Source organism: Lepisosteus oculatus, chromosome 26, assembly GCF_040954835.1.
Source record: "Lepisosteus oculatus isolate fLepOcu1 chromosome 26, fLepOcu1.hap2, whole genome shotgun sequence".
NCBI classification, from domain to species: Eukaryota; Metazoa; Chordata; class Actinopteri; order Semionotiformes; family Lepisosteidae; genus Lepisosteus; species Lepisosteus oculatus.
The window spans coordinates 11,267,797-11,291,501 of record NC_090721.1 but is presented as its reverse complement, the minus strand read 5'-3'; the positions used below and the strand labels follow the sequence as shown (position 1 = coordinate 11,291,501).

Below are 23,705 nucleotides of genomic sequence, written 5' to 3'. Positions count from 1 at the left end.
AAATATTCCCTTTTATTGGTCAAAAAAGAAGATAGACACAAGCGGCACATTTTTAAACAAATTACTTTGAGCTTATATTTATTTGTCATATAAGTGATTTTTTTCTAGATGAACAATAAAGACTAGAATCATACAAGAAAATACATTAAATGACCAAGAGTTAAAAAAAACTAAAAAGAGAACTTTCTCAAACAGTGACGATTGTTATAAAAGAGTCAGTTACTGAAATGCATATATGTAAAAAAAATTGACACGTGAGAAAACAAGATTTTTCAAGTGAATAATCGCACAAAAACATAGTTGGAAAAAGAGTACAACAATCACAACCACACAAAACTAGCAGTGTCATTTGAAATCCATCTTGCCTGCCGGTGGAGTTAGTCTGCTCCTGCTGAGACTAACCCTTTGTATTCTGATACACAGCAGTCCCGTTGCAATATCAGTTCAAAATATCAGTTCTTCAATACTAAACCAGGTTGTCTTTTTGAAACAGAAAAAGAAGACATGATATGAATGCTGATGACATGAAAGTGCTGATCTCAAGGAAAATAAATATCCACATGCGTCCCATCCAATTCCCGAGCCATCTCTCTGTCACCCACGAGGTCAGTGGGAAGGGTGCTGTCCAAGCCACATATGAGGCTACAAGCACATGGGAATTGATCCAGAAGAAGAGAACTCCAGGCACTTCAGCACATGGTCAGTGTCTGTGAGGCCTGGCCTGCCCAGACACACAGTATTCAATGTTAACAACACTACCAGCTGTGCTGTAAAACACACATGAATTACATCACTGCAGCCCATCTGCGTATTAATGTGTATTGCATACATAATGTTAAAGAAAATACTATCAATGGCTACAGGAGGTGAACTAATTCAACACAGCTTCAATGTTCCAAGAGCTCGGCTGATCTCTGACACCAGTTCCCCACAGGGCAGACCTCTCACAGAGATGTAGACCAGTCTGCACATGAATTTATTCTGATCTTTGCGTTTACAACTGAAATATTCCCATGCAGCTGTCTTGAAAGAGGTGGGACGGTTTACATTCGAAGAGAGATTGCAGGAGATCTAGCCAACAGGGAGTTTTACAGACACCCCCTGTAGAAAGTGCAGCAGCACAGAGCAGATGTGGTTTTGTAGGCTTTTGCTGGTCTTTTATACTTTTTAGACTGAGAACCAGTACCAGCAAACTAAAGGGAAAAGTTAAACATAGAAAAGTCATCAGAATTAACAGTAGTCTCAAAAGCAGCTACTCCAGAATAAATGAAATGATGAGTATCAAGTTTTCAAGTTTATGACTTTAACTACTGAGAATGAACAAAGTTGTATTCTGCTGTAGCTAATGAAATCATATTGCACAATTCCTCAACAGCTGAAAACACTGTTTTCTTTTGCTGAAAGGCAAGTTAATATAAAGTGAAAAGTGCACGCGTCACCACAGCTGCAGAAACACAAGCACTCGTGTTTGGTCAGAATGCAGTGCAGGGCTAGTTTGGCGGATACCTGCTCCCAGTTAAGGTGCATGTGTGCGGGTCACAAGGGATCGAGGAGCTGCAGGAAGCCCGCAGTGAGCAGCAGAGCTCTGGGCAGCTGCATGGCTACAGTGCGAGAGGTCTGCTCTGATTCAGCAGGAGGCACGAAGCATTCCAACACATACAGGTGACATTCTGTTCATCACAGAAACCCCACACCAAGCAAAAAGGTAGTTGAAGCCCTTGCTGTTCCTTGTAAAAAGTCAGGAATCCTCTTATTAGCCTGAAAGGATCACAAAACACACTCATTTCTAATGGCAAAGTCAGAAACAAAGCTTCTTGGCTGATCATTTCAGACAATTCCCCGGGCAAAAATAACAAAAGCTTTTTTTTCTGTATGAGAACATTACTTGACTATTTTGAAGTTCACTTTTCTGTTGGCTTCATAAAAGTAAAGGGGAAGGAAATGGCTTTATTCTTAACTTCCTATTTTGTTGAATTCTCTAGAGAGTTGTCCACAAAAGTGACAACTGAAAGGGAAACACGTGGCGTTTTTGTTTCTGGATATGGCTATGACATTCCAAGGAAGAGATTCCAAACAAAGTACCAGGCCGAAAGAGTTTCTATTCAAAGGGACTCTCTGAGCTCAGAAATACACACCTGTGTAGGTGGCAGGGAGGGTCTGGCTGTACTCAGAGCCAGATCTAGTTTTTAGAGTAAGTTTCACAGCCTTATGCATTTCCATGACAGGAAGAAAAGAATGAATTTGCCCTTGAATAGAAATCTGGTTTGGCCTCCTGCTTTATAGTTTTAAAGCAGACGTGGCAACAGAACGTCTTGTGTTTAACCATTATTTGTGAAAATGAACTGAGAATGGCAGACAAGCCCCGGAGAAGATGAATACTCAGCCCCTGACATCTTTGGGTGTAGACCTTAGGCTTTCCTAGGGCATTGCAGTCAAACACAGCCCATTCCAAACTGGGACACCAAATTAGTGCTGCAAGCCTGCTTTCATAAGAATAGTACAAAGTGCAAACAGGTGGCAGGCACTTAGCAGCTAACACAGTGATCCATCTGGACCACAGGCTGTTAGGCTGGCACGGTAAGGAAATTGTGGGTGTACAGACAAATTCATCTTGGCTTTCCTCCTTTTCAATATAAGAGCACACTGAAGTTTTCAAGTGCCTCTGAAAAGAAATAGTAGTGCAAATGTAGCACCCAGTGAAAACTGCGGTTTACTACGAGACATGCTGTGTATATATAAATTGTGTATTGCGAGTGTCGCGTGGCTACTGTAATCTCACAGTCTGGGAGCTTCAGAAGAGAGACAGTTTAAAAAAAAGGGAAAGACAATTTTCTGGGGGGAGTGCTCATCGTGGACTTTGAGAGAAACCTGTTCTGCGTCTCTGTGCTCCCCCAGTGCCTTTTTAATAAAAATCCATAAAGGAGGTTAACACAATTGTGGCAGAGATGAGGAGCTCTTGAAAGGGGAAGCAGTGTTATTCAAAATCATGACAAAGGACGATTTCTCTGCACACCCGTCAGTGGCCTGTACTGGCGCTGCCCGGTGTCCAGTAACACCTGACAGTGCTCTATGTAGTAGGTGCAGAGAGCCCTGGCTTTCAGTGCCCAGGAAACAGCTTTTAACTTTGATTGACCCACTCCAGGAGTGTTAAGGGTCCTCACAGCTGGAGAGGACATTCGGATGTCCTGGATAGACACGCGGTGCCCGTCATCAAGAAGGGCAGGTTATTGCAGTGAAGGAGAAGGACACCTGCCTGGACAGTATAGCCCTCCAGGCTGTTATAGCCCCGGATGACTGGTGTGTTTCTCCAATCAAGATTCACATACCCACGTTTCTCCTAATGCAATGTTTCATCTACATATACCAGGCCATCAGTTACAACGGAAATCTCAAAATATATTGCAGATAAATACAATAGAAATAACCTACAGTTTATATAGAAATAGAGGGAAAAAACTAACATGATAAAAAACATAAATTTAAAAATGACCACAGATATACTGGACAAAACAGTTTTATCAATACACACTGACACATCATGAATCCGCCTTATTTGGTAGTGTCTGCAGGTTTTGAAGTATTATTGCTTGCAAAGTGTGTAGTCATTAATTTTCACTTTGAAAACCTCATTTAGCTTCGTGATGTGGTATACAAACAAACAGGCCAGAGCAAGCCAGCATACAACATTGCCCAAATTACTCTTGCTTAATCAGAAACCTCTATGAACCATATATGGCACGGGCAGCCTATCCTGTATTCGGAGTGACACGTGTATTGGGCAGCTCGCTACACAGCCAGTCAGGTGTGACCTGCTGCACTGGAAGCACATGATTGCAGAGAGACTCAAGCTGCACAGTGCTGATGCTACAGTCAGAGGAGGGGCTCCTGCCTGTGTCCTGGCTCGAAAAGCCCCATGGGCTCTCAGCACACAGCGCCCTGAAGCAGGAGGGACTGCAAACACCTGGCTGTGAAGCTCATTTCTCACCCCTGTCAGTACAGGGAAAATGGGCTTTTATCTAGTCTAAAAGAGCTTCCAAAAACTGCACCATGTTTATGGCTGTCAGAACAAAATGCTGCAAATCTACATCCTGAAAAACAGAGCATTTGTGTCAACCTCACCTACACTGAACTGCATGAAAACAGACTTCATCTGGATCATGTCTGTTTTGCACAGTTCAGTTCTTCTCAGATTGCTGTATTTAATGTAATTGTTAGTTTGTTTTTCTAAATAGTTTGAAATTAAGTATCCGTATTCAAAACCAAGCATGCAATGCTGCATATAAGGAATAATCTCTGATTAATTTCCATCAGTAAGACCCTGAATCAGACATTCATCTATACTGACGAAGAGATCACTTCGGATCACTGCTGGAATGCAGCTTGTTGGAAGTCATATTTACAGATAGGCGTCATGGTTGTGGCACATCATTTGAGAAAACGAGATGCTCCTGGAGTGGTGAGGGCTATCTCGGGGGGGTTGACAGCTGAAATACGTGACCCTGTCTGGATTTTCTCTTTGAATTGAAATGAACAAGCCTGTTCTGCATGAGGATCAATCACAGCACCACACGGATCCCCTTTCCGGTTATAACTGATGGAGATGTTCACCCCTGGCACCGAAAACAGCCACCTGCTGCTTTATTAATGACAGCAATGCCTCAAAGAAGCAGTCACTACGTGAAAGGGATCGATAGCTATTACTGTTATGTATCGTGCAAACTCTGCTCTTAGCAATGTTTCTTTATTAACAAATTGTCTGTGTCTACAGTACCAGTTCAAAGAAGAAGTGATTTAGCACCTGTGGTTTCTAGCAGAGTGGCGCATGCCTTGGCCCCTGTCTGTGGGGAAGTGCACACCCACTGACACAGCACCGATTACCAGCAGTGTGCCGTGATGCTCTGAGCACTGTGGAGTGTTCTTCTGCCAAGGGGCATTATTATTCCTGGCATACTCAGGCAGAGGGGTGGCCATCACCCCCATGATCAACAATTAAAAGATCTTTGCAATAGCCAGAGAGATCATCTTTACCACAGCTCGGTGGTCATTTGCCCTGATCTTACATGCACATAAGCAATAACACGTCTGCTTTAACCGTGCCGTTCTGTGAAAAACGATTACAAGCTCTGCGCTGCTGGCCGAGGCCGATGGGTGCTGCAGGTCACAGCTGGAGCTCATTGCTATCGCCTTGCACTCAAAAGACTATTAAAGAGGGACATGGCTCTAGAGTCGATTGTTTCCCGTTGTTGTACGAGTGGTTTTTTCATTTTTTAAGCATGAAGCTCGACTGTCAAACAGCTTCAGCTGTTCATTATGCTGCAACACAGCAAAAGCTGCTCCTTTCAGAACAGACCCTGTGTGCCACCAAGTCGTTCTTAATACACACGTCATCTCAGTTTAATCATTTAGACCTACCGGCTCCTTTATTGTCTTAAAATGATCCTTTTCTATATAAAAAAGGTTTAGCACCAATATTGAAGAAGACTATTAATCACTTTTGTGGAAAACCACAAACGGCACTAGGTACAGCTTTCCTTTTCAGTGTGTTTGTGAAATTCCTAACAATTTTAGAAGCAAAATTCCCATTCTTGCACTCTATTACTGCTCATGGCCTCTGTAAGAGAATTCTTTTATCACACTGCAGTTCAAGAGGTATTGCAAAGATCTAAAAAAGTCTGCAGTGGTTTTGGCTGACTTTTGAAACAAGCCCCTATACTGTGAGTTGGTTTGGAAAAGATTACAAAAAAAAAAAAAAAATACTCAGGTTAGTTTTAGGCTCTTCCTTTTTTTAAAAAAAAACTGGCAGTGCCCTCTGAACTTCACAGTATATGCCCCAGTTAAAGTCCTACAAAACTAAAATGAAACACAGAGGATACAATTAAGAGAGAACCTAACACTCAGCCCAACGAGGTTGGCTGGTTCCTCCCAGAATTCCCCTGGCTCACCCGGGTGCCTGAGTCAGCCCTGCTCAGTCTGGTCTCCAGGGGCCGTGCGGGAAGTGGCGCTGTGAAGGGGTGTCATGGGAAGGGTGAGTGAGTGCGAGCGGAGTGAGGGACAGTCACGCGGAGGACACCATGTGACACCGAGAGTCCTCTCTCTCTCCCCCCCCCTCCCCTCTCGGGGACTTTACACAAAGGCTTCGTGCGCACCGCTGCCATTGATCTTCAGGAAGATCTTGGCGTCCTCCGCCTTCTGCTTCCTCTTCCTCACCAGCTGCCGGCGGAAGCAGAGCAGGTAGAGTGGCAGGCAGAAGCCCAGCATGCTCAGCCCCAGCAGCCCAATGTTCACCTGTTGGGAGACAAAGAGTGGGTCAGCGAGAAGCTTCCCAGCCAACCGAAGGCCACATCCCGAGTCCTGCGTTCAATCCATGTCACAATGATCACAGAGCGGGCAAGGGGCGGGCTGTAAAGAACCGACGCCCCAACATGTCTCAAAAGGAAAGATGCCCACCACGAATTCAATCTCAATATTCAGGTCTGCCAAACCTGGAAAGAAATGTCCCCATAAAGCAGCGTTTCAAGCTCGACACCGAAGACATGACTGAAAATGTCTTCCCATGAGGAGCAGCAGGAGTCTGGAAGAAACTACCCGTCCAGCTGCTGGATCCAATTCTCTGGGAAGTTCCAGAATCAGGCTACAGGATAACTAAGATGAATGAGCCACCAGCATGCTGCCCACAAGCTCGGTCAAACAAACGGCCGCCTCTTATTTAACTTGTCTTGTGTTGCTCTGCCTATGGGATACGGAAAAGTTACTTTTAAAAGTTGTCTAAGGCATTCGTTTTTTTAAATTAATAAGAAATTATGAGAGATTTGTCTTTTAGGAGGCAACGTAGTACTTTATTTATGTAATTATACACGTCCTACGTCGATCATTTTGACTGATGACTTGTTAAAATGGTTTTCCCCCCAGCATCTTGACCATGATAAAATGTAACCCTTGCACAAGTTACCACCCGCTTGGGCTCCGTTTAAAGTAACCGCCCCCGAGGGGCACGAGCGCCGACGTCGTACCCAGAGGGGGTCTCCGTTCAGGGGGCCCATCATGGCCGTGAAGAGGGGCTGCTGCAGCAGGGCGAAGAGGGCGCTGATGAGAGACTGCATCCCCGTCAGGCTGCCAAACTGGGTGGAGGGGTACCTGCCAGGGACAAGGGGCGGGTTAGGGTGGCAGCACGGGCCCCAACCAGCAGACTGTCACGCATTCCGCACGCACCCACAAACACCGTCACATTCCCACACGCACCCCCTCACGCCACAACTAACCTTCCCATTGCCTTCCACTCCTGTCACCCTCCTCTTTTCCCTAACCATCGCTCACGAATTCCAATTCTCTTTGGAGCTCCCTAGTGCGCGCCCCCTTCTTCTTTCAGGTTTTGATCTCATTGTTGCTTCCTGGACTCTCGCTAGTTTCTGACCTCGTCTCTGCCTTTGCGATTTGGATTTCGTTGTCTCGATTGAACTGTCCCAGCCCGGTTTTTTTACTTCCGCCTGCTCATTGGTTTTTGAGCATAAGGACTTGCATTTTTGTAACATTTGCTATACGGACTTCCTGCAACAGCGCAGGAATATCACCAACTTGAGCCCTGCACAGGGTCTTTTTTTTTTTTTTTTTTAGCATAACAACTGCTAACACAGACGTGGTAAACTGAAAAGGAACGGCCCAGGTCAGGCCCTCCGGCTCCGGTCAATTATTTTAACTTTGGATTTCAACTTCTCATCTTGGACAAAAAAAACACTGCTACTCTGGAATCAGTTCAAAAGAAGAGAAACTAGGTTCATTCCTGGCCTGTCTTTACAAAAAGAATGTCTGGGACTGCAGGCGCTCAGTTCCCCCAAGTCCTCTGAAGCAAGACTAGCCGAGATCTTGGACCAAGAAGCTACCAGCGAGCAAATGATTAAGGCTGGCTGAAAGGACTCCTGGCATGTGTTACTTTCTTACTTAAGTAATACAAACGTGGGACCTAAATTTGTTTAGTTTGAACTACACATTCTGCACAACAGTAGGTTGCTGTTCCAAGTAAATTTTGATGTCTTAGAAAACTCAGCAAGCCAAGTCCTGAATGCCCCTTTGGGTCTTATCAGGGTCAATTCGCACAGTAAATTCAGGTTACTTGCCCTGTTTACACCACACATTTCCTCCACAGCTTCCTGCAGTTCATTATCTATCCCCCTCTGCCTTTTCCGATTTCACTGTGCTTCACTGCACTGTAAACCTCAAAGAAGCTCCTCTCACACTAAAGCACATGGGCTCCTGGTGACCGAAGATCTGCACTTACACAGCAGCGTACAGCCCGCCCACAGCAGAATGGATGAAGCCTCTGACTATGGTGTGCAAGATGAATGAGATTATCTGAAAATTAAACAGATACATTGCATTGCAATATGAACATTCCCAATACAGAGGAGACAAGCATAGAAAAACACAACAACAACAACAACAACAACAACAACAACACGTAAGACCTGTTTTTGAATATAAGGCACACATCTTTTGAGCTATTTTTTCCAAAGTAACAGTTACGTAAGTCTCCTGCAGTGCGATGCGGCTGGCCTACACTGCGAATGTGTGTCCACTAGAGGGCAGTGCTGCTCTGCGCTGTGCGCAGACTGCAGATGTTAAGGGAAGTCAGTTTGGTAGTTAAAATGGCAGCAGGTTGACTTTACCCTCTGGCTTTGTTTTTGTCTGCAGCTGACTTTGACCTGGTCAACACCCAGATGAACAATTGGGATATCAAAGAGATCTGTGCCTCTGATTTGCAGTACCTCAGAGAGCTCTCAATATTGCATGCTAGCAGTAAGGTTGGTTGTATTGCTCTGCTGCTTATTACAGCAGATGTGATCGGGCGTGCAGCTCTAGACAGGGGATCTTCTGGGCTGTGCAGCCCTTTCAGGCCGAAAGCAGGCAGAGAGGGCAAGGCTCACCTGCAGGTGCAAGTCAGGGATCAGGCAGGTGACCCCAAAGCCCACTAGCAGCAGGTTGGTGAAGATAAACGCGCGTGTGGCATTGGTGATCTTCTGGATCTGGCGATCCCGACGCTTGGGCAGATTCTGATCCCTGGGAAAGAGAGGGAGGGCGGGTGCACGGAGACAGAGTTAGTCTCTCAGGACACTGAGCAGGTCTTGCATTCCAATCCAGGTCACTTACAAGAGGACTGCCTCTTACTGGGGGCAATTTGGCCAACTAAATGGATGCTCTACTCTTTTAAGGATCGTGTCTCTTGTCTCCAGCAACATTAACCAAAGTGCCTTTCACAGTATTGACTTCTGTTAGCTGACAGGCAACAGGTCTGCATAGAGTAGAGTAGTTTATTGCCTTATGTACATGTACATTGGATTTCATGGGGAGCTTTCTCAGTGCCTAATTTCCACTCTGAGGAGCACAAGAACTGCTGAAAATATACAAAATTATTGATTCAGGACCTAATTAACTTCCAATCTACTATGAAGGTAACTGGCTAGGGAGGCACTTTTCTGATCTCTTCACAGATCAGCATACAATAAAGGAAAAGACACAAAGGCCCAGACTAAGAGGAAGGGACAGCTCAGCCCGTTTCTGCCATCACACGTTTTCTGGGGCAAAACCACAATCAAGTGAAGCCAAGTACTGTGAAGGAATGGTAAAGCAATGAGGTGCATGGTAAATATGACAGAAAGCACAGTAAACTACAGCTAAGCTCAGTGTGATATTTTCCCCCAGAATCCTGTGAACCCTGCGGCACTGTGCCTCTCTCCAGGCTCCAGCACGGAGACTCACTTGCTGGGCTCCTTCTCCTGGGTCTCACTATCTGAGTCTTCACACTCCTTCAGCTTCCAGTCCATGATGTACCCAATTACAGGAGCTGTCAGCAGGCACAGCAGCTGCAGAACGCCGAAGATCGTGGTGTACAGACTCACTGAGACAGAGGGAGAGCATCGTCAGACGATAGCTTGCCATCAACTTAACTATCAACGCATTTTCAATATTTTAAATAATTATAGTCCACTTCCTATAATTGTGGCACTCACTGACAGATTTTAGTTCTAAAATTATTACTACATGGTCATGTTGATGCATAAAGAGTAAGTGTCTAATGACTGAGGTTTGAGTTCTTGTTATCATCCGAATGCAATGACAGGAATAATCTCCACACCAGCACTGTACGTCAAACACTGCAATACGGGTAAGGTGACAAACTACAGCTCTTCCCAAAGTCATGCATGCAGTGGGGGATTAACCCTGCTACCAATGAGGTGAGAGTGAGGAAGGAAAGGTGGGGTCATGATAGAGATGTACAAAACAGATTCTCTGGGCAAAACTGAATAACCTTCAAAGAAACGATACTTAATTGCAGAAGGAATGGTCCTGAAGATATCGCAGAGGAATAATACAAACTGGCCTTGCTTTTTAAATCGAGTTTTTAATTCCCCTGAACAGATCTGAGTATTTTGTACATCTCTAAATTGTTAAATATGAGGATTCTCGTCTGGCCTAGAAGCTTACCCACTTCCATTCTTCCAACTGTAAAGCAGCAGAGCATTTTTGGAAAAAGAGAGAGGGGGGGGGGGAGAGAAATTAGCAAGGGCAGTTCGAAAGCAGGCAGTGCTGGGGACACACTTCTTTAGGACCCCAGAATCCCAGAGTGCACCACTGCTGGAAACATTGCTGTCTTTAGGTTTGAATAAGTGTAGCTTTGAGCATACAAAGGCTCCAAGGAGACTTTATACTAAAATTCAACAAATACCTTATGAACAAAACAATGATGAAAGAATATTGAAACTATCTGATGAACCTTCAAAATCTCTTCAACTCACAAATATTTACAGAAACAAATTTTTATTAGGAAACATGTTTGTTTTGTTTTTTATTAAACTAAAACTAGTTAATCTACAATAATGTTTACCACTGGTTTTTCTATGTTTTGCAGCACTAGTCTTTGCTACAACCAGGTTTTATAATTATGCACTTGTAACAATGTCATCAAGGCACTAGCTTCTAAACAAAGACACTCGCTGTGTTAAATTCTTGCAGTGGAAATGATTGGGTAGACTTGTAACACCCTCGGCTTTCAGATTCCAGCCAAATCACTGCTAGCAGGTCGTCAGAGTTTTACTGGAGTCAGAGTGAACAGAAGAGGAATGAGGTTCATTTCTGACCCAAGACTCACTCTTCAAACTGAGCAAACATTGTTGTGAAACAGAGCTGTGCCCTGCAGCGGTGCTCTGGACAGCAGTGGGCTCTTCCACAACCACAGTGAACAGGACTTGCACTGAAATTCCCCTCACTGCAGCAGAGGGAGGTCTCCTTTAACTCTCCACTGCCTCAAAGACAGGCTAAATGTTGCCTAAAATTATGGACAACTGCTGATTTGTTTAATTGAAGAAGGTAGTCGTTTGCTGGTTCATGTCACATCATTAATATTTAATATGCGGCTTTGCTATTTAATAAACAGGTGCCGGTTTGCGTGTTTGCAGAAAAGCCTGAGAACCAGTGCCTTTAACACACAGGACAGGCCCTGCGGGTCAGCACACACAGCTTTAAATACAACAGGGCCAAAAAACTATTCCTAGAAGTATTTCCGCTCCAAGGTTAAACCTCTTCAGCAAAAGTGATTTTTCATTACAGTTCTTTCAATCTAGTTACCAGCATGTGTTACTGCCATATTGGAGTAAGTGCTGTCCTGCATAGGTGCTTAGTCATCAAAGACAATAACTGTGACTGATGCCACATACTGCCTATGGCCATGGAAGGCAGGACTTCCCTGGAGAGGCGAGGGCAGAGCACCTCTCTGCGGAGCCTGGCAGTGAACATTACCCTCTGAGTGAACGGGGTGGCACCTTGCCAGCGCCCAGGATGCCCCCCCCCGGCAGCGCTTGAGCAAAGGCTGATGCCCGTCCCCATGAAGTGAGGCCGTGAGCCCGGTTTCTCAGGTCTGAGTCACCAGCTCACATGTTGCACAATCCCTCTGCCTCAGCTGGCCGGTGCCGACCGGTTCCAGACAAAAACTCTTTTCTTTTCCACTTGAAATTTGCCCTTGACTGCAGGACACCTTTCCATTCGGGGAACTGCCCTGCGGGACTTATCGAGTAATATCCTGACTGAAGAAAAGAACAGACCTTTACAATGTAAGGCCAAGAGCATGCTAAACTATTTAATCTGTGTCGTCATCAACACCCTCCGGTGAGCTCGTGCTTTACTGAAACTGCCCAGCAAGTCCTACTGAAAAGCACAAAGACAAAAGGCCACTACAGCCCACTGCCTCCTAAAACGCTGCCTTGCTGGTGTTGCTTCATTATGGCATTCTTTTAGCAAACCAGTAATCCACATCGCACTGGGTCAGAACACAGAACACACACAGTCCCCATTACTCCAGAACTAACACATTGACCCAGATCTCACCGGCTCAGAACATAGAACATACACAGTCCCCATCACTCCTGAACTAACACATTGACCCAGATCCCACCGGGTCAGGACACAGAACACACAGTCCCATCGCTCCTGAACTACCACAGCAACACAGATCCTACCGGGTCAAAACACAGAACACACACAGTCACCACACATCTGAACTAACACATTGACCCAGATCCCACCGGGTCAGAACACAGAACACACACAGTCACCACACATCTGAACTAACACATTGACCCAGATCCCACCGGGTCAGAACACAGAACACACACAGTCCCATCACTACTGAACTAACACAGCAACACAGATCCTACCGGGTCAGAACACAGAACACACACACTCCCATCACTCCTGAACTAACACGGCAACCCAGATCCCACCGGGTCAGAACACAGAACACACACAGTCCCATCACTCCTGAACTAACACGGCAACCCAGATCCCACCGGGTCAGAACACAGAACACACATACTCCCATCACTCCTGAACTAACACAGCAACCCAGATTCCACCGGGTCAGAACACAGAACTCACACAGTCCCATCACTCCAGCCTCAGAGGCCTGCTCTCACCTGTGTCCAGGTTCCCGTCGACCAGGGACTCCAGGATGTTGTTCATGGCCCCCATGTAGAAGAGGAGGCGCAGCTGGGTGACACACATGGTGATGAGACTCAGCATGAAGATGGGGCTGAAGATACTGCGCATGAAGGATGGCGACTCTGAGAGGGAGAAGCAGAGACACAGGCAGGTCAGCGAGCTCAGGGGTGTGTGGTCACCAGCACAGAGACACAGACAGGTCAGTGATTTGAGGGGTGTGTGGTCACCAGCACAGAGACACAGACAGGTCAGTGATTTGAGGGGTGTGTGGTCACAAGCACAGAGACACAGGCAGGTCAGCAAGCTCAGGGGTGTTGTGTCACCAGCGCAGAGACACAGGCAGGTCAGTGATTTGAGGGGTGTGTGGTCACAAGCACAGAGACACAGACAGGTCAGTGATTTGAGGGGTGTGTGGTCACAGGCACAGAGCCACAGGCAGGTCAGCGAGCTCAGGGGTGTGTGGTCTCCCACATATATACCCGCACAGCTCAAGCTGCTGCTAACATTCCTTTGCTAAGAAATGACCCCAAAACAGAGACTGAATTCTGAGTGAGGACAGACAAGTATCATAACTGGAGTATACAGCAGAAGAGGAAAATAGCACTTATTGTATTACTTATATCCCATTTGCTCCTAGATACTGGGCTGGAGGCATGCCGATTTAGGTTAGGCGATATGAGTTACTCTTCTTATCCACAGCAAAACAGAGAACAGTTCGGTTAATGTTCCACTTTTCACTAGAGTCAAACCCACTGCCTGGGAACATGCTTACTGATGCAGAAAACTTTATGGCCATATTACAGCTATATTCTTTTATTATAGTGAATGTCAGGAATGTTCACTGCTGCCTTTCAAAGGCTAAGGGCCAGGGAGACTGTTATCCTTCAAATTATCACCCCTGTATACTGTATTTCTCATTTTAAAGTGCTACACACTCAAAACTTTCTGCTCCTTAACATCCAGATGTTTGCTCCAGATCTCACACCTGGAACAGCGGGAGACTAGCAGATTTCATGTTTCTGCCCCATTTATCTCTTCCCCCATTATTCTCTTCTCTTTACCAATTAATCTCAGCAGAGACCTAGATTTAGTGCTGACCTGATGTGACCGTACAGTCTGTTTGGTCCTTTCCAGCATTATTCTAGCTCTGATGTAGCAGATAAAGGAAAAAGGGCTGACAGTTTTCTTCGATTTCTGTTTCCTACCTTGGTACAAGAATGTTGGCAAGACTAGAGTCTGGCAGAGAGGTGGATAGGACGCAGTGTGACATGAGTCAAAAATAACACATCTCTCCTTCTCACTGCTGACACTATTCTGGAGAATCCAGTTCACTTACTGTTATGTGTCATTCTAATTATTACAGAGCTTAAATGGGAAACAACTATCCAGTCTATAACTTTCAGATCTCCCATAAAAGAAACATTGGTAAATGAGGAATAAAGAACAATTTAACAACAAGAATACAATCTCAGGTTATAATGGTGAAGGTCTTCAACAAAAGTAATTCATCCTCCATCCCCATCGATAATTGTTTTTTGTTATCATAGATAAAAATCTCTTCACCCTATTATTAATGCAAGTGTGAGGAGGCAGGGTAAGGGAGAGGTGTTGGAAACTGGGCTCGATCCAGAGATTTCAGCAGTGCAATAAACATGGAAATAAGGCACAGATGGAGATTAAATTTGCTTGCGTAACATTTCACTTTTTGCCTTGTTCAGAAATTTGCCAGCTCATCTCCTCAGCTTTTTCAGGCCATTTCCAGCCCCTCTGTTTTCTCAAAGGTAGAGACTGCAGAGGGACCTGAGCTGCGGTTGCCAGGGCGACTGGGGACCGCTGATGCAGTTGTCAGGGTAACTAGGATGAGAGTTAGCAGGATAAAAGCACAGCCCGGCAACTTTGGTTTTTCTGTTGCTCTTTTCTCTATCTGGTATTTAGTTATTTAAGTAGCTTTAACCACATGAACTAGAGCAAGCAGGGGTAAGGTGGTCCCTGGGTATCCTCAGCACCTGCCTGGCAGGTCCCCAAAAACAAAGGAAAATGTTTCACCCTCAGTTTAAGCAGGATCACCACTCTCACACAACAGAACTTCTCTGACAGGACTTACAGAGGATCTGCTGATTTGCTTTAATGTTTTATTATTAATAATTTCATTAATAATAATAATACATATTTATAAGATTTTTGATATTTTTAGTTTTTTTTGAAAGCCATTTCTTGAAGTAGGTATCCCTCTTCACAGTAGACTGATGTCAGGATGGAGGGCAGGTATGAGAGGGTGATGCCACAATGGAGGGCAGGTTTGAGAGGGTGATGCCACAATGGAGGGTGGGTTTGAGACGGGCATCAACAGTGGCTGTTGCTGGGAGGTCTCCTTACCGTCTCCCTGAGGCTGACACTTAACCTCCAGGTCGACAGTGGACAGGCACAGCTTGTTCCCATCCTGGGCTGCCAGCTCCTTGGGGTTTTGCTTCATAGAGTTGCCCACACTGAGCCTTCTCCCCACCGTCGTCACCTGCTTGTAAAACTGCTTGCCAGTGATCTTGTGGTCGAAGCCCAGCCAGCTGAACTTGATCTTCACTCTGCCATGAGCCAGACCCACACTGTCAAGACTCACATCCATCTAAACAGGCAGCTCAAGAGTTATTTACTTTTCAAAGAAGTCTTTGAATCTAAAATGCAATTATTTATTTTATCACTTCAATTTATGGTATTTTATAAATATAAAGGCAGATTCAATTAATGTACTGAAGCTATTTTTACAGATGCCTTTGTTTTAACACTTTATTTTAAAGAGATTCATAATCTGAATTGTTTTTCCTAAGGTAAATTCAAAGGAAACACAATGCAACTATCGCATTACTGGGCTCCAGCTGCTACTACACAGTTTGCCATGAGGAGACAGTAGCACAAGCCCACTCTAATCACAGAGATTTGTAATAAAAACAAATGTATGTGGGGCCGCATGGCTCTGCAGCCACTCAGCAGTGTCTGTCAACTTCATGGCCTAACAGAAGCACACAGCATGACGGCAGGAATGAAAATATCACACAGAGCAGGAACATCTTTCCTGCGAGAAAAAATAACAGGCAGTGAATATGGACTCAGCCCACTGTGAGCAGGAAAGTGCTGTGTTACAGTAAAGCAATGGGAGTTGTAGAAGTGCATTGGATAGACCCTGCCAGTGAAAACCAGCCCCCTTCAAACCCCACGGGCACATGTGTGAACGAGACTCATGTGTAGCCCATGTGTGTGAACGAGTGTGGGAGACTCACGTGTAGCCCATGTGTGTGAACGAGTGTGCAAGACACATGTAGCCGTGTGTGAACAAGAGTGCGAGACTCACGTGTAGTCCATGTCCTCCGGGCCGGGGAAAGGCTCTAGGGGCCAGTTGAAGAAGCAGTTGATGAAGACCAGCCCTGCACAGGCTGCCCACACTAGCAATATGAGGATGAAGGTCACACCCAGGTCATAGATCACCTGTGGGGAGCACCACGGAGGACAATGATGGATTTGTAACAAAAGAAAGGTAACTAGACAAGAGGTCCCCATTCTGCCCATCTGGGTGGGTAGTTGCTGGCAGTCAATAGATCTGAGGATCTCATCCATCTTGAAAGATACCAGGGATCTCGGCTTTGACCGCTACCACCCTTTGACTAAAGAAGAGCCTTCTGTTGTTAGTCTTAAAGGCTTCCCCTTAGTATAAGAGCTTGAGAAAAAGAGACTCCACTGACTGCAGACAACAGGAGAGTTCAATGGGTCTCAAAAAGCACCCTCTGTTTCAGTTCACTTTCAGCAGCACTATTACAACATCTTTAGCACATACCTGAATACCAAATATTTTATATCAGTCCAAAAGCAAAACCATCAGGCTGTCTGTGCTGATGCCAATGGAACTGCAACATCCGGCAGTACAAACTCTTTCCAAATAAGAGCTAACTGGGAGAACTGTGAGACTGCTACAGTACTGCAGTGTATTTTCAGCAGCAAGTTGCCAGCTGGTACAATGTCTCGTGTGGTACAGCACAGCACCAAGACAGTGCCAAGGCCACTCTGAGCCTGTGCTGCAGTCCAGTACAGCCATGGGGAGTGAAGACCACAAGGAGTCCCACACTTACCTTGACACCTGGGAAGGTGACGGCAGAGGAGGCGTAGGAGCCGATCATGAGCGCGATGAAGGTGGAGCGCAGGTCCCCGAACATGTTGGGCAGCTGGGAAGACAAACAATCAAGCAGACACAGTCAGTTCCAGTGCCTGACAACCTGAAGCCTGCAGCACAGACTGTATAGATCAGCAGACTAGCAAGAATGAACAGAGCAGAACGGATCTGCCTCTTTCTGCTTGTTACAGGTGCTGCCTTTGCTTTTGTTTTGTTTTTATTTTTGTGACATGTAGGGATCCATTTTTATTGCTTGCCCATACCAACGTTTGTCTTCCTATTTATCATCTTGATTACAAAGAACCTTGCTGACCGGCCCTTAAAAAGAATTCTGAAACATTTCAGATTGCTGAAACACTCAGGTCCATCATGAAGAGATATGTACATGCAGGTCAGGTTTTACGTGATAGTCTTGTATCTCAAAAGTGAAGGACATAATATTTTCTTTTCCATTTCTTGAATAATAGTGATAAACTGTCCACAGCTCAGACAGAGATTGGTTAGAATGAATATGATGAATCACTAGTCACTTAAAAAGACACATCCTCTACCAGGACTCACTGCAATGAGACTGTTTGGAAATTATATCAACTGCTTGTTCACCCACCTAGAACTTATGCTGCTCAGCTACAGCATTTTCAGATTACTGAAACAAGACAGATGGGATCCCAAAAATTAGAACAAGTTGAAAAACAATTTAACAATACATTGCATTTGTGATTGCAGAGGACATTCACCATGGCATTCATTATAAATAACAGTGCTTGTCTGGAATGATAATGCAGCACAGTACACAGTTATAGAGCTGTGAAATGAGAGGGGTGGGTGGGACTAGATCTCTGGGCTCGGTTAAGAATTACATCACATGTAGTAGGCGGGGTTAAACACATGGGCGGAGTTATCACGTTTGTTTCTGTCAGCTTTTTTTACAATTCTCAGAAATTGGGGGTGGAGTGACAGAACAGCACATGTCCTCCTGCAAATTTAACACCATTTGTTTTCAGTTGGGGTGAGAGAACAGCCTGTTCTCAACTTCCAGTGTAAACAAGAATCACACCGAGGCTGACTATCAGAGCAGAGACAGGGAGACGAGACACCGCTGTCATAAATAAAGATCTCACATTCTGATCAAGGATCCCTACAACTGAAAAATGCATTCAGATCAGCAAAACATTTTCATTTGTGGCAGAAAGAAGAGTCTGACAACTTCAAGAAAAGGAAAGTGCTGGTGCTGTGTGTGATGGTACAGAGAGGAAGGTCAACAGCTGCCTGAGTCTGTCAAGCAGGTCTGAGGCTGGCTGTTCTGTTCTCTGTCTGCTTGGGTAAAGGAACACTCTGTGCAAGTATATCCCTGTCCCCTTTATTCTGCTATATTCAAGTAAGGCCAGAGCACCACGGGTCTGCATTGATGAAAAAAGTCACAAACTGCTTGTATGACAGTGTGAGTGTACTGTCTGTACACAGGTATTTCCAGTATCTCATTAATCTTGCTTGCTGTCTTTGAGTGGGAACAATCTGTGCTGCACACACAGATCTGTCTACACAGAGACCTGTGCTCTGCAGCCCCCGTCTCCTCACAGCCTTAACTATGTTCTCTATTATCTGTTTTTTCTTATTCAGAGTAAATAAAAAAGTTAAGAGCTAACATGGCTACATAATCCCTGTCACAGTTTCACCAGTCAGTTTACGGTTTTCAACCTCCCCAGTATGAAATCACCAGCTGTAAATCAAGACTTGAGCAATTGGCCCATAGCGACCCTGTCAAGCCATTGTCTATTTGCCCCTCTGTGTGACACACTGGGCCCCCACTGCGGCACTGCAAGCTCACACTGGCCCAGCGTGTCCCAGTGACACAACCTCAGACTCGCACCAATGACAGTCCTGGCATACAGGACTCCACCTGGGCACCTGTAATAGCTGGGCAATTCAGGAGGCTGTTATTTTTTTTAAGCTGCCGAAAAATTCTGGAGCACTACTCTGGAAAAAATTAATAACAGGGACTGAAGAGACCCACAGTGTGATCCCCAGGTCAGCACAGATATGACTGTTTCTAACAGCACACGCAGAGCAGGGCAGAGAAAGAAGGCTGAGCTGGTCTCCTGTTATCTCACAGACTGCTGAGGCATGACTGAAGGGACATAACAGGGGAGTAATGAGCCTAAAGATGTGGCTAATGATTTACCTTTGTCGTTCGCTGAACAACTACAGTTCCTGGGAGATAAATCTATTACCCTTGAAATTTTAAAGAAAAGCAACAGGAAAAACCTAAAAGTAGCGGAAATACAGAACTGGAAAGAGCCTACAAGCAAGATGGATGGGGCATATTTACAGCGATGGCCTGTTAAATTGGAAAAAGGACTCGCATTTGTCTTTTACAGAGCAGCTGTTCCACTGGGTGGCCTTATCTCTTCCCCAAAACCACCGGGCAAGAGCAGAGGTCAAAAATTAACTACAATCCATAAGGGGAAGAAATGATTTCGATAGAAAGACCAGCTCTGTTTGTGGTGTTTCTCAATAGGTAAGCCATACAAATACGGAAAACAAATTCGACAATCGACTACAGCAGAAAGCAGCACTAGCATGTACTTTCTGACAAAACAGCCTGCATGGTTTCAGCAAATGAGGAACGATACGGAGGGAACTCGTTCCCGATTCTTGTGCAAAGCGGAAGTTGTGCTGAGTCTGAGGTCAGCAGCCCATCTAATAGCAGGTGACCAATCCAGCCCCATCCAGACCAGCTCCGGAGAAGAGCACATCAGCAGCAGCCCGGGCTCTAATCTGGTGGTGCTGATATCAGCGTTCCCTGGGGAGGCCAGAGCCAGTTTCTGTGTATTTCACCACTCTAGGTTTAGTCACAGTGCGCTGTCGATTCAACAGGGAAGCATGAGGCTGGCGGGTCTCGCCAGCTTCCCTGTTATGACTCAGGGCCTCTGCAGAGCTGGTTCAAGCCGGTTTGCACACGGCAGGCTGTGCCCAGACCTTCCTGCTCGCTGTCATGTTTTCTGCAGGAATCAGTCTGCGTGCTCTGAGGGGCTGAGCAGTCACAGACCTGGCCATTCTGCTCCGAGTCTTAAAGGGCCCATTTCCACTCCTCATGCAGACATTCCTTTCCATCTGCCTCTGTATGTCCTCTCGCCCCAGCCTGCTAATCTGGCTTTAGCAATGCGCTTACTGTTCACTAAGCTTAATTATTGTACTGTGCCTTTATGCAGTCTCAGAAGTAAACATCTAAAAATAGAGGAATGCACATTCTGGAACAGCTTGTCTACAGACCCTTCATCTTTTGATGGGTCTTGCCGTCAGCTGCCCCTGGCTCGGCATTATGAGAGAGTGGGCTGCTGTTGCTTTGCAGCACCATCGCAGGCTGAGGCTGGCTCTCCAGAGCCATGGGGTTACCGGGGAGGTTAAGATGGGGGCTCAAATGAGGTGTGCGCATCAAAGATTTTCCTCTCCTCTCCATTGGCTGCCCTCCTCAGATTTCCCTGTCTTGTTTACCGCAGTCGGAGACTGCTGACTCTGCAGTGGAAGCCAGGGAAGGCAGCCAAAATCGCTTCCTGTTCTTTTAGTCGCTCCCCTCTCTGAGTCAGGGAGCTGCTGGAAGGAATGGAGAGCCTTCCTGGCCAGGCTGGACAGACCGAGAACAGCAGGGGTTTAGTCCGACTCCCTGTCGCCCCCTCAGTGCGACTCCAGAGGGCTGGACCCTCGGTGTTTCTCAGAAAACAGCCCTGTCTCTGAGAATAGTCACTCCTGAACATGTCTCTCCCTCTCTCTCAGCAGACCCACGCCACAGGGGGAAGAGTTAGCATTAGTCAGGGGTCTGTAAGATTTCCTTCACAACTGCCTGAATCTCCACAAGAAAGAGGGTTAAAGGTGAACGAGCACTATGCCTGTCCGGCGTCACTGGGCAGTTGACAGGGGTCACTCTGACTCGGCAGGACAAAACATCCACAGAGGCAGCCTCTGTCCATGTACAGCTCTGTGTGGGTGCCCAGGTGGCTCAGCCCACTCATGGTAATCATGCCACTGGACACCAGTGGAATGTGCTGTTCCAGATCTACACCAACATGCATTGTGTCCTGTATTTCAGAAATAGCTTCTTTAAATTTCAACAGATGTTTTCCCAGAGTCTAATAAAATTAACTGTGGAGGAAAACTGCCTTAACTTCCCAATCAAACTATTGACTAAGGACATAATGATAAAAACTCCTATAAAAACTGAACAACTTAAAGAGAACTGTACATGCTATCTGTGACAAAAAAACAAGGATCATAAAAAGCCCTCAGGCCTCGCGCAAAGTTCATCATGGAGGACAACAACAACTGCAGAAATCATGGGACTTTCACAAACAGCCCGAGACTACACGCATGGACTTGTTCAAGATTCAAAGCCTTCTTTGGGAAAACCGGCTTTGCAGCAGTGTTATTGTCTGCCACAGCCGAGACCAAGAGCCTGAGAGGTGAAACTGAGAGCAGTGTTCTCAGGAGCTCCGTACAGCCAGCGTGCAGCTGAAACAAGGTGACCTGATCTGCCCTTCTCCTGACTGGGAACTCTGGCACAAGAAAAAGGGAACTCCTTCCAGCTCTTCCCCTGTGAGCTACGCCCCCTCCCAGACAATACAGAGGGCACCTGGTCTGGGCCGCGCGCGGCGTGCCCCCTGCTGCCAGGATAAAGTCCGGTTTTCCGCAACACTCCACCAGGAGCAAGGCCAGTGACAACGCATGGCTGGAATAAAAGCCTCCAGGCCCAGGGTAATGGAGCAGAAAGCAGTCAGGGGCGCCTGTTTGCTGTAACCACTGGAGACACAGCACATCCACTCCCAGCCGGAGCCTGGAGACAGTTTTGTCCTCCCTGCAGCCAGTCAGAAAACCGCCGGGCCAGGCAGGTGGACACAGGGGTTCATAACCTTTATCGTCACCAAAAAAAGCAGTCACCGCCTCTGGCAATCGCTCCGTTTTAGAGATCGATTTGAAGTTCAGCTAGAGCTAATTCAATTATTTATCTTAGAAGATGATCAAACGCGTCCTTAACTGCTTATTAAGATTATACTGAGTGACCCAGCATTTTCCTTAATGGACCACCTGCTTCAATGTCATTACAAGAACTGGCTGAAGACTGGCAGGTGTGTCCCTTAAGAACTAGTAACAACACCTTTCGTAATAGGAGATGAAAAAATGCTACTTAAGATGTGTCTACATCACATTTTACCTGTATAAAATTCTGATTCAACAATTAATTCTAGGATTTGTAGTATTCCCTAGTTCTCAAGCAGTCTTTATTTTTACTGCTTATACAACAGCAGTAGTCTACACTCTTCCAGGAATCTTCCAGGAACAGCCTGGTATGTTCAATCAATGTGTTTTTGGTATACAATATGTTGCAAAATCCTGTCACAGTTGCTAGTGTTTGGTAAGCATCTGCATTTTTCCTGCAACAAAGATATTGTTTTGTCATTAATAAATGTTGCTAAAACAAAATAAAAAGCTCTCTGTTTTACGTCACCCAAATAAGAAGCCAGCAGATTTACATCAGAGACTACAGGGATCAATGAGTTCAGTACGAGTCGTCTGGACCAGGGATCTGACTCACGAACACATGGAACTGTGACATAGAAACAAACCAGCGGAATGACAGTCTACCTGTGATGCTCAGACGCTACAGACTGGACAGACAGCCTGTTGAGGCCACAGAGCACTCAGAAAACTCTATACTTCAAAAGGTAAGCAAGCAGCAGTCAGGAATGTTACAGACGAGGAAGTCCGCCCTCTGTAATCAGTTAAGTCACATGCTCAGGTCAAGACCAGCCTCTGCTGGAAATCCACTGGTGTATTAGTGCCTTTTATGGACATGCCGCCTTCTCAACTGGACAGTTATTGATCACAAGCAGCCAGGATCCAGCTGGACTAAATTCACATCCTTGAGTTTCTCAACTCCCAGACGCAAAGCGGTCTAAAGTACAACTCAGCCTGAAGAAGATATGAAACTGCTGGAGTGTGCTTGTTTTCCGCAGTGACTCACCGTCAGCGAGGTGAAGGTCATGCACATCCCTCCAAAGCCATTGAGTGCCAGGGCAATGAAGATGAGGAAGGACAGGGCTGTGTGAGGAAGACAGATAACTCTATAAGAGCAGACACAAAAGCTGCAGGATGAGGATATGTTCCAAAAACTCTGTATGATGAGCAATACAAGACCATATACTATATATACACTACAAAGCTACTAATAATATCTGCTCAAAAGACTGAAGACTTACGCCACCTTACCATAGTTATATTAGGTAATTCATCATACCTGATCCTTTTACAGTAACTCACTACATAGTCGTGAGACTTCTCTACAATGTCTTCTCACTATGGAATGTGTACATGTCTAATTTTCATTGTAAAGTCAAGCTACATTATCCACGAAGGCACCTGCTTGGATAAAGTGCTGCTCAGTGAGATGACACGTACCGTTGGGATTGTTGGCTCCATACGCTATCAGCAAGCAGGAAATGGCAAAGCAGGCACTGCAATAGGAACAGAGAAGACCAACGTCAATGACTGGAAACACTGCTCCTTCGGCAGA

At 45.7% G+C, this 23,705-nt stretch overlaps 1 protein-coding gene across 2 annotated transcripts in view; it reads right to left on the bottom strand.

Annotated features, from left to right (window-relative positions):
* Window positions 1-47: 47 nt before the first annotated feature.
* Window positions 48-23,705, bottom strand: part of slc43a2b (solute carrier family 43 member 2b) — a 34,682-nt gene continuing 11,024 nt past the window's right edge. Inside the window, exons 4-15 of one of the 2 annotated variants that reach the window (XM_069184469.1) lie at window positions 23,591-23,646; window positions 23,157-23,233; window positions 17,100-17,192; window positions 16,328-16,461; window positions 15,361-15,563; window positions 12,960-13,106; window positions 10,477-10,494; window positions 9,751-9,889; window positions 8,919-9,051; window positions 8,273-8,346; window positions 7,011-7,134; window positions 48-6,285 (exon numbers count right to left, since the gene is read on the bottom strand). In XM_069184469.1, the coding sequence (XP_069040570.1) occupies window positions 6,124-6,285; window positions 7,011-7,134; window positions 8,273-8,346; window positions 8,919-9,051; window positions 9,751-9,889; window positions 10,477-10,494; window positions 12,960-13,106; window positions 15,361-15,563; window positions 16,328-16,461; window positions 17,100-17,192; window positions 23,157-23,233; window positions 23,591-23,646 (1,360 nt within the window). In that variant the 3' untranslated portion in view covers window positions 48-6,123. The remainder of the gene's footprint in view (window positions 6,286-7,010; window positions 7,135-8,272; window positions 8,347-8,918; window positions 9,052-9,750; window positions 9,890-10,476; window positions 10,495-12,959; window positions 13,107-15,360; window positions 15,564-16,327; window positions 16,462-17,099; window positions 17,193-23,156; window positions 23,234-23,590; window positions 23,647-23,705) is intronic. The other variant, XM_069184470.1, reaches the window with a different exon arrangement.